Raw genomic sequence first — 12,026 nt, 5'->3', positions numbered from 1 at the left:
ATAATTCTGATCTAAGGCAATTACTCCAGGCAACGAAGAAAAAATAGACAAAAACATTAATACTTCTGAATTTTGGTATAAAATACCTTTAACTAAAGTTAATAGTTAACGAAATATTAAATAAAATAAATATATCAGCAGGATAATTAATAATAGGATTTGACAAATTAACAGAATAATAGGATTTTACATCAAACATTTTACGTTTTATGTTAAATTAAAGTCATAATCAAAACATTTTGTTTACAAACCAAATTAATAAATAGTTAAACTAAATAGCATAACTTTTTGTCAAAGTAAGTGTTCGATATGTCCACCATTTTCTTTAATTCATTTGTCAATATATTCCATAAAAGATCGTCTCATATTAAATAGCATCATTGGTTCTAAAGCAACTGCTGCAGTATTTATTTCTTCCTATAGTTGGTTGCGAATGTTTATGGGAGTCTTATAGACACGTTATTTTAATGCGCCCCATACACCAAAATCAATTATTCAATCACGGATTAAATATGGGGCTACGTGGTGGTTATAATGTATAATGGATGAATATATTATTTTGGATACATATTTAAATCTTATGGTATATTATGGAACTACATCTTATTTGTCGCAAAAGTTAAATAATGTATTAAAATGTAATGTATCTCCTTCATTGGTTACTTACATACACACGGAATAACCTAACGATGACATTACTTATTTATATGATTACGTTACAGCTTACGAGTAACTATAATTACATCTCGAACAAATGGACTATTATGACTTACTAGCGAACTAATATCATACTGAACTAAATTGCCTATGTGTTTACTATATTTATAACAATACTTTTGCTCCTATATTGTAGCAAAAGTATTATAAAATAGGACACATATGTGTTATTCAATACCTGTGCTCTAGTTTCTATTTGTCCTAATAAAAATGGGTAAACAATTTACGTAATTAACAATAAGTATTCTTTTCGGATTTTTTATGAATAAAATCAATATCTTACTACATTGCCAAGGAATATGACTACCACGACCAATGCAACGTTCAGAAAAGTTGTATTTAAGTATGTTCTAACTGCCTTCTCTCTAGAACGTGGTATCATCGTGTACCATCTTGCATAAACTACATATTTTGGGTTTTTAGCATTTTACAATAGAGAAAAAGAAATACAACGCCATTATAGAAACTTAAGAAGCGATAGCAAAGGGAAATTGTAAACATGATGACGGCCAACATCTGAATACGGACACGGCACCTAAAGAAGAAGATGAAATATCTTTTATTCAATAAGACATTTAGTACCCATAACAAAGCATTTTGTGATGTTACATTATCATCTTTGAGTTGTTTTAATAAGAATAAACTATGAATTATGCTTATCTACAGGCATTCAGTGCTTTACCGCACAAATATCAAACTAAGAATTATTGTGCAGCTGACTTATAAAATGCATTTATCTCGAAAACGGTTGAATTTTCAGGTTACTAACAAGTATATCTTTTCTTTGTAAAAATAATGTATCTTTAATATTTTTTAACACAAATAGAGCTAACTTAAAGAGCAAAAAAGCTAAGTGCAAATTTATGCCACACATGTGGCATATGTGGCGCCCTCTATTAGTTACATTAAAGTAAGCATACAATTATAATTTATCCTACTCAAAAGCATCCAACTGTAAATTTTTGTCCAAAAATATTTACAAACGTAAAAGTTATAGCAAAAAATATAATTTTAAATTTTTACTTTAACACCCTGTATCTTTCTTAATATCAACATTTTATTAAAGCAAGTTAGCTTAAATCGTAATATTTTAAAGTGCAGAACCTAAGGTTTCTGTTTGTACAATTACTTAAGGACCACCCTGTATATGTTCTTTCCAGAGAAGCTGTCTATCAAGAGGAATACCCAAATATTTAACATAACTTTGCAACTAAGCTTCTAACAGATTTTTTCCTCTAGTGTCTACAGTAAAAAAAAATAACTAAAGACATACAAACAGTCACTAAGAAACTTTGTTGCAGAATAAGAAAACAAAAAGAAGCTAAACTAAAACCCGAGACTCTAGAACAGATAGAGAAAAGAAGAAGAACGAACAGAGATAACCCGGACTATAAAGCGCTCAACAGAAGCGTTAAGAAAAATATTCGAAAAGACCTCAGAGCTTATAGAACAAACCAGATTCTTGAAACCATAGAGAACAATAAGAACATGAAAGTACTAAAAACATGTAAATCCGCTGGCAGGAATAAAATCATAAAGATAAAAGACGACCGTGGAACATTGTGCTCGCATAAGGAAGAGATCGTTAGAGAAATCCGAAAATTTTACGAGAAGCTGTATACTTCTACTATTCCGAACCCCGGTATACCAACAAAACATATCTTAAATGTGGGCTCAGAGGATCTCCCTGAAATAATAACATCAGAAATTAGAGCCGCCCTAAAACAAATGAAAAATGGGAAAACACCAGAAGATAAAATTACTTCAGAGATGCTAAAAATGGGAGGCACTGCATTAGAAGAGGCAATGAGAGCATTACTGAATAAATGCCTATTGGAAGGACAAATACCAAAAGCATGGAAAAATGCGGAGGTCATTCTACTCCATAAAAAAGGAGACGCCGCAAATATAGAAAACTACCGACCAATAAGCTTGTTGTCACACCTTTACAAACTACTAACCCGAATAATAACAAATAGATTGACAGCTAAGCTAGATGCATACCAACCGGTGGAGCAAGCAGGCTTTCGTAAGGGTTTTAGCACTATCGATCACTTGCAAACAATCCGGACAGTTATTAAAAAAACAATAGAGTACAACATACCACTACATCTGGCATTTGTCGATTATCACAAAGCATTCGACAGTATCGAGAAATGGGCTTTCTTAACAGCATTGGACGACGCCAGAGTAGATTCAAGATATGCTGCCCTCCTTAAGAATATATACGATGATGCTACTTTTCACGTAAAAATAGATGATGATCTGGAAACTATGAAAATAGACCTTGGCAAAGGCGTGAGACAGGGTGACACCATCTCACCCAAGTTATTTGCTTTGGCATTAGAAAATGTCTTCAAAAAACTAAATTGGGTCGAAAAGGGATTAAAAATAGATGGAGTATATCTTAACCATTTGCGTTTCGCAGACGACATAGTAGGTACTAATAAGCACAGATATCCATGAACTAAAATCAATGCTACAAGATTTAAATCACAAATCGAATCAAATAGGATTAAAAATGAATCTCGACAAAACAAAGATATTAAGCAACAGCCTAGAAAACATCACGATAGATAACATCAATGTAGAAAAGGTAGAACAATATATATATCTAGGACATGCAATTAAAAACGAAAAGGAAAATCAAACCCTAGAAATTAAAAGAAGGACACAATTATCATGGGCTGCTTTTGGGAAGTTGAGCTTCATTTTAAAAGACAGAAAAATCCCAATACACTTAAAACGAAAAACCTATGACACTTGTATACTACCAGTTGCAACTTATGGATTGGAAACTATGGCAATAACAAGAAAAATGGCAGAACAATTAAGAGTAACTCAACGGGCCATGGAGAGGGCCATGTTAAATATAAGCCTCAGAGACAAAATTCCTAACACCGAAATACGTCGAAGAACTAAAGTAACCGACATCATGGAAAAAATAGCGACATTGAGATGGCAATGGGTAGCACATGTAGCAAGACAAGACACCAACAGATGGTCTCATAAAGTGACATTCTGGAGACCTCGAGAAACAAAAAGAAGCGTGGGAAGACCCAAAAAGAGATGGATAGACGATATAACAGCTGTAGCTGGAAAGCAATGGATGAGAATTGCAAAAGATAGGGAAGCGTGGAAACAATTGGAGGAGGCCTATGTCCAACAATGGATGAATGAAGGCTGAAGAAGAAGAAGAAGTCTACAGTACTACAACTTTAAACAGAATTGTGGCTATTAAAATCACTACCAATTATAAAGGGCTTCTCCATACTATTAAAAAACTTTTTCCATTCATTTACTGTAATTTTGAGATTTGGTATTACATAAATAGAATAAATGTTAATCTTTTTACTGGTTTTAATTTTAATTGATATGCTATTACACATTACGTCATTGATTGGATGAAAAGTAGGACTATTATTAAACTTAATTTTTTTTTTCAAAAGTATGGCCCCACCACCATATCCATCATCCCTATCATTTCTAAAGATATTATAACCCGTAAAGTTATTAAAGTTAAATCCGTAAAATAGTTTCGAAACAAAATTCAGATATCTGCCTTAATCTGAGCCTTCTAAAAATTGCAAGGCATAGCAGGAGACTTAAAGACAGGAAAGATTTATTTTTCACGTTGAGAACGCCCATGAATATCTGTTCTGATGAGCTTTATTAAAGCGAAATACGTATAAACAGATACATAGACGCTTTGTACGTAAAATGAAATCTTGACTGTCGTTTTCATTTTATTAAAGTTACTTTTCTTTAACCATGTTTCTGATATTAGTCCTATATCTATTTTATTGTCATACACAAATTTTTCTAAATAACCCTTACCTGTTTTAACTGACCGCGTATTCCATTGAAAAAATGATATATTAGCCATCACGATTTAATAATAATTGTAAAATATTTTTTTTTGTTTTTTGTTTATTTATTTATGCCTCAACCTCATAGGGTCATTGGCGTTGCACAATTTAAAGTTTTACAATTTATTTAGTACATTTATGGAATGTAAGAATGATGTCAAATTTTTCATAACAGTTCCGTCACTTAGTAATTTTAGCAGTTTAATAGTTCGAACAGGTATCTCGTCCGGAAACAGAGTTTTCCCTTTTTGATATTTTGGTGTGCATATATTTCTTCATTTGTTATCTTTGACCCTAAAGAAAAATTAGCAATAAAGTAAAAACTGTTCTAGTAAAATCAGTTATCTGGATAATGCTTGAATGTAAGAATTAGAAATCTTATTTGTACTTAATTATGGGGAGACAATTTTTAACTAATCTTGTGAGCAACTATTTAATGAGGTAAATTCTAAACAATACAAATTGATTAAAACTCTAAGCAATACAAACTGTTTAGAACTTATCTCATAATTGTCGTAAATTATTCCGCTCACTTTATTTGTTGTTTTTTTTTTATTATGTAATAATATTTTTTAGAATGAAGTTGTCAATATCAGACTTGCTTGTGCTGATGAACAGGAAGCAGTTCGAGATCATCTTAGAGAATTCTTCTTCAAACAAGAACCTTGCAATGAATCTGTAGGAATCATAACAGAAGAACGACCAATTTGTCAGGAATTGGAGTCGTTTACACTGCAAGGTTTTAATAATGGTTTAAGTATTATTGCAGAATGTAATAGCAGGATTGTGGGAGTTTGCCTTAATGTAATGTTGGAAAGAGGTATCTTTTTATTTAGATACAGAGAAACAGAGATATGATATTTCGAAACTAAAACCACCACTTTTAACAGTTTTTAATTGGCCTCAATAGAGTATTTTATATATTAGTTACATAGTTATTATTTGATTATGACATAAAAATATACAAAGGAATATTTTAACAAAGTAGTTAAGAAAAGCAAATATTATGTTTAGTAGTGCTGATGTTGTTACTTCATGCATCCAATGGGACTACAGTCCAAGTCGAGTCTTAGCCTTCTTCAGTAAGCTTCTCCAAAGATCTCGATCTAATGCTGTTCTTTTCCATAAACGTTTTTCATGAGGGTTTTGGCATCGTCATTTACTTTGTCCTCTCTATTTCTTTTTTTTTTCTTCCAACAGGTTTTTTGCTAAATCCACTTTGTTCCTTTTCCTGGTAATTGCAGTATTTTTCTTCTATAAGGTCACTTAATATCCTTCCACATAAATGTCCAAGTGTATGTATCACTAACTGAGATGCTACGATAAGTCTGCGATTCGATCACGTATTGCAGAAAAAACGACCTTATTTGGCAAAGAAAAAAGTGCTCTTTCGCCATGACAATGTACCTTCTCACACCTCTGCCGTGGCTTTTGACTAAATTGGCCGAATTGTACTACAAACTTCTGCCCATCTACCGTATTCTCCAGATTTGCCTTGGTGTTCAAACTTGAAAAAGCCACTCGCCGGGCAGAAATTTGAAGTGGGTTAAAGTGGGTGAGAAATTTGGGTTAAAGAAGTGGGAGCATCAAGGAAATCGATTTCCGAAGTGGAAGTTGAAACGTGAATAAACTTTTTTAAACCTTCAATTGTCAACTTATTCTCATTAAAATAGAATATACTTTAAAATGTTACAAGAAAATAGCTTCAGAACAATATATGTATAAAAAAACAAACAGGAATGATCGGATCAATATATATTATTAAAAAAAATCACACAAATATTATTAAATATGTTGCAATAACGCAACGAAGAACAATTTCTGGCATATTGTTTGGGGCTCAAGAAGAATACTTAAATATAATATATTATAGCCTCAGTCCATTTCGTAAAATAATCCATGGCTACCAAGTTATATTTATTTCAATCATCCGTTTCTCGAAATGGATCTGCAATGTCGATTGCTACTCTTTCCATAGGACTAGCAACATTGTACTGTTTCATGGGTGCCCTCTTTTTACCAACTGGGCCATTACTGGCTACACACAGTTCACATTTCCGGCACCATCTTCTTGCATGATCTTTATAATTCACCTTTCGGTGAATGGTTTAATAGAACCGTTTTCGAACATTTAGTCGAGTCTTCATAATACTACTGAGTAGTTAGTTAGTTCAAATGTCCACCTGATGCACCGTCCTGTAACTGACGCAATACTTCTGACACTTTATTTTTAAATCTTGTCTAAGTACTTTCGCTTTCTAGAGCATCTTCAGGGGCATTTCGTCAATTTTGGCATATCCAACAAACGTTGTAAATGTCATAAACATAAAGACCAGAAGCCATTCTCTCTCCTGATGCCAACCATAATATAGCTTCCCGTTTTTTAAAAAAAAATTAAACTATTTGTCCTTTTTTAGTGTAGTGTAATGTATAAATTTATATTTATGACATTCTCAACGTTTGTTGGATAGGCCAAAATTGACGAAATGAACCTGAAGATGCCCTGGGAAGCGAAAGTACTTAGATAAGATTTAAAAATAAAGTGTCAGAAGTATTGCGTCAGTTACATGACGGTGCATCAGGTGGACACTTTAGTATTATGAAGACTCGACTAAAGGTTCGCTCTAGGAAGCGAAAGTACTTAGACAAGGTTTGATTAATAAACTGTGCTGGATATCTGCTTTTTCATTTGATCAAAGTTCATTTATTCGAGCATTCAACTTTATATTAATTCACTTTACTTTTAGGTACAATCAATTAAAGCTTAGATTCTGTACCATCATCGTTTTCAAAGATTCTATACAGATCATCTTTTAGTACCAGTACCAATTCCATTGGCTCCTGTAAGACTTGACTTCTGGACTGCATGCACTAATGTCTTGTCAATGTCAAGAAGGTCTCTCATTTTGACACATCCAATCCAATACTCTTTTTATACATGGATCATCTCCTTGGGCGTCTTGTAGCTGTTGAGGCTGTCATTGATAATTAATGACGGTGGTTCGTTTCAGAGGCCAATTTTGTTCCTCTAATTTAAGACAGTGATTAAAATTTGCACTGCATGACCGTCTTGACAGAGCATCTGCATTTGAATGAACTTTTCCAGCCCAGTGTTCGATCTGTTCTAGCTTTCTGACTATTGTGTTGTCGCCACCATTTTAACATCTGAGCTCGCGTCTCTTCGGGATCGTGTTACGAACTATTTTCCGTATGGTTTCCTCCCAACGTTTATCGTTTTGTTCGTCATTTTCTTCAGAGGGTCGTACTCGATAGCTTAATCTAGCTGTTTTGTGTTCCAATGCAATAACGAGCGTTTCATCTAGAACTTTCGGCCTTGCTAGTTGTAAAGCTTTTCTTCCAAAATCTTGTAGTACCTCCATATAAGCCAACCGTACTATACGAGCAACATCTGCTTTAAACTCTTCCAAATTTTCAATTGCTCGTTGAATTATACTTCTTAGTTGGGCTTTGTAGACTTATTGTAGATGGGCATCTCCGCAAAGTTTGCCTAGTCAAGTGATCAAGAACTCGTAACATTTTTCTTGGCCCTTATGATTTGATTTTAGGATATCCTCAGTATCACCTCGTAAAGCAGCAGTTAAGTAAACAGGTTTTTCTTGTTCTGTCCAATGATTGGCGGTCGCAATAGCTTCCAATTTGTTTAAGGTATATGAACCGAGAAATCTTCTCATCTTCTCATATAATGTGTCGTTTCGTCTCTCGGTGATTCTTCTTTTACTACAGTATCTAAAACTACTGCAATAACTGGTGATAGCACTTTCTTATTGGTTATTATGCTCTCTAATTGTTTGATCTTTTCTTCAACGTCAACGCTTACATTTTTTTGTGTCTTATCAAATGTTCTAGAAACTTCTTCAAATTTCTCATTGTTACGTTTACATACTCCTTTAATTATTTGGAAAGTTTCCTCAAATCTTTTGGAAACATTTTCAGAAGTTTCCTCAATCATTTGAGAAACATTTTCAAATTTTTCGTCGATTCTTCTAATAACATTTTCGAATTTATCATCATTCTTTCTAGAAAATTCTTCAATCATTTGAGAAACATTTTTAAATTTCTCATTTATTTTCGTTAAAACTGCTTCTTCTGTTTATAGAAAATGGAATGTATCTGGTCATCTCCATTCTTATTAAGAAGATCCTTAAGTCGTTTTTAAAGGATCTTCTTGGACCCGCTGCAGTCTTCATCTCGTTCTTCAAGTTGTTCACGTAATTGTTAAACTGACAGTTCTTCAAACCGAATTTCTGGTCGGACACACACGTACTTTTTAGATGTTCTTTCTTACAAAGATTACTACCGAACTAAGTGGATGTTCCCGATAAACAATACTTTTCAAAAGTTCCAAAGTCTTTTTCAAAAGTCGCTGCTGAACTTATTTTTTAATTAATGATTTACCTCACACCGTAACTCCACTGTAACGGTACAATACGATATTCTCTTATCAACTAAACTAATATCAGCGCGGCTTATATATAGAAGTCATTATTTACTAGAATAATCTGGAATAGTCCACCTCTATTCTCGCTTGTATAAACGCTTCGATCTGTTAACCGGTCGATACATCTTTAATTATTCTTGAACACAGCGGAAAAAATGAAAGATTACCCATGAAGGATCATATCAATCACTTATTTTGTATTTGCTGCCTTTTTCTATAAATAACAAATGTTTGTTATAGAAAAAGACAGCAAATACAAAATAAGTGATTGATATGATCGTTTATGGGTAATCTTTCATTTTTCCGACTGTAGACTTCATCGTTTCGAGGGATGCAACCGTTATATGAGGTACGCCGAAATTAGCTTGTTCGTTACAATATCAGCATTTACCAAAGCATAAAATATTAATTTTGAATTGTTCTATAAATTCTATTAACCAAACTGTCATCATTTATGGCTCAGTTTTGTATAAAACTCTTATATACAACTTCATTCACCACTTTTTAACAAACAATTTAACTATGAACTGCTATAACTTTTTTATTTGCAATTATAAGTTAATATGCATCTTTGAATCTTCATGGATTTTACGTATATATTGAATTTTATATTAGCTGCGAGCTGACGGTGAGCCTCAAAGCGCGTTATTAAAAGTTCCATATCTTGGTCCAAAATTAACATAGAAACATTTACCAAAGCTTAAATTTTAATTAAATTTTTAATGTTTATTTGCTATAACTTTTTTTGTTAATACAACTGAAATAATTACCTTTAAAATGAGAGGTTATTCGCACGTATGAAATCTGAATAATATTTGGAAAGGGCCCATCGAATGCCTATTTTGCAATTGTTTTTTACAAACGTGTTCGTTTTTTCTGAAGGAACAAATAAATATGTCTAATAGTTTAGGAGATACAATGATTTAAACAATTAAATTGTCAATAACAATAAAAAACGTCATGGTACCGAGGGGACATAAAAGGGCATACTTAACCCAGCCTGGCACCTAGTATAATAATGTTGTATATTCTTATAATGTTTATGGGATTGCTTCCATCAAGAGTTCCATATAGTAGAACTATAGGGGTAGTTTACCCCCTGCATGCAATTGATTAACTCGAACTCACTGGATACTCATAATTACTTTATTATTTTTCTAAGTACAATAATAGAGAGAGTACTCAGTTGACAGATGACAACACTAGCTTCGACTGTTAACTTCTTAATTCTTAATATTAATGAACTACTCCCGATATTTTCCAGCCATTTACCTCACGTGTGTTTGTTTATATAATAATATTTTACTAATATAATTTGTACACATTATTTAATAAATTTTTGATTACATTGCAAATTTCATTAGGTCAGCGCGTGTTTTAGTTACACCGATATTTTTAATGTCATAAACAAACAATCGCATTTAGCAATAAGGAATGAATAATATTATTGAAAGGATTTTAAATGCTAAACTGAATTGGGTTACTTAGATCTGATTTCTGGATGCTTAATTAAATCCCGTTACACTAGAGTAAATGGACTACAGAAATTTAAACAATTGTGTTAAATTAGTCATTATTTTTTATCATTTATTCACGTTATCGCTTTATATTTTAAATTTAACGAAGTTTGACTGATATAACGTTGCTTTTTGAAAAAGTCGCTTTAACCTTTTTTTTTTTGTTTATAAATATTATTATGTTATTGGTCGGTAATTAAATAATTAGTATTAATTCATCAAATATTTATTGTAAAGAATACTTTATTTACTATAAATAATAATTCATTCTAGCCTCATGTACTTAGTTATCCGTGCCTACATAATCTAATTTCATTTTTAGATACATTTGAGTTCGAAGAATATCCTGTAACGGACGAAAGATTTGTAAAAGTCGTACGTGTAATAAATAATAATTCATTCTAGCCTCATATACTTATTTATCCGTGCCTACATAATCTAATTTCATTTTTAGATACATTTGAGTTCGAAGAATATCCTGTAACGGACGAAAGATTTGTAAAAGTCGTACGCCTATTAGAGTACGCAGAAAGGGAAGTTGATCTGTTCAAAAGATATCCCGAAGTTAATAAAATACTCTCTATTTTTATCTTATCGGTGGATGCCTCGCTTAGAGGCAAAGGAATTGCAAAGAAACTTACCAATAAAGCAAAGTAAGTTCACAACATATTAACGACTATATTAATTATTATTTGTCTTTTTATTTTTTTATATATAGATATTTCAGACTTTGTAGCGTCTTAATTGTCACCAAACCATAAAATTCTACCTTTCATCATACTACTACTCACACATCGACCAGACCAGCGAATTATAACTTTGTGTTTTGAAAGGGAGTTTTTAAAAATTATTTTATTTACAAATTTACAAAAGTTAACAAACAAAAGTTATGAAACAAAAACTATGAAGCAAAAGTTAAGTAGCAAAAGTTTACCAGACAAAAGTTTACTAGCAAAATATATGAAGCAAAAGTTATCTTAATTGAAATGTCCCTCTATTTATAATATTGTATTGCGTAGTTTCTATTGTCCTACAATGTGCAGATTCTGTGGAATCCAGTGGCGTAACTCCTCCCTCACTGAGTCCGAAAAATAACGGAGTTATTTTTGGGATGCTGGTTTGTGGAATCTTCTTCAATGCCGGAATCTTCTTGTAATTCTATTTTATTCTCGTTCCGTTGTTTTGATCTTCTTTGTTTAATAATATACAGAATGATCAAGATTAGAATAACTGCTATGACTGAGGTGGTCACCAATGGAGTCGTATGCGAAGGAATATTTGTTCCTCTAATTGGTACTAATTGTTTGGCCATATTATTAATTGCGTAAAGATTTTCAAAGTCAATTTTGGTAATATTATGGCTCTGGAATTTTTGTATATTTTCTGTAGAAAAATATTTTATTTTTGGTAAAATTAGAGCTTTCCCTCTATGAATTTTGATATTATTATTGAATTTCAGTTGGT

The 12,026-nt window shown here is 32.3% G+C and overlaps 1 protein-coding gene across 2 annotated transcripts in view; it reads left to right on the top strand.

Moving 5' to 3' along the window:
* The window catches only part of LOC140432386 (arylalkylamine N-acetyltransferase 1-like), a 30,465-nt gene that overhangs the window by 4,570 nt on the left and 13,869 nt on the right, over nucleotides 1-12,026 (top strand). For both annotated transcript variants that reach the window (XM_072520243.1, XM_072520244.1), the window contains exons 2-3: nucleotides 5,163-5,406; nucleotides 11,017-11,215. In XM_072520243.1, coding sequence (XP_072376344.1) covers nucleotides 5,163-5,406; nucleotides 11,017-11,215 — 443 coding nt within the window. The remainder of the gene's footprint in view (nucleotides 1-5,162; nucleotides 5,407-11,016; nucleotides 11,216-12,026) is intronic.

The sequence above is a fragment of the Diabrotica undecimpunctata genome, chromosome 1, assembly GCF_040954645.1.
Source record: "Diabrotica undecimpunctata isolate CICGRU chromosome 1, icDiaUnde3, whole genome shotgun sequence".
NCBI classification, from domain to species: Eukaryota; Metazoa; Arthropoda; class Insecta; order Coleoptera; family Chrysomelidae; genus Diabrotica; species Diabrotica undecimpunctata.
This window is presented reverse-complemented; position numbering and strand designations above follow the sequence as displayed.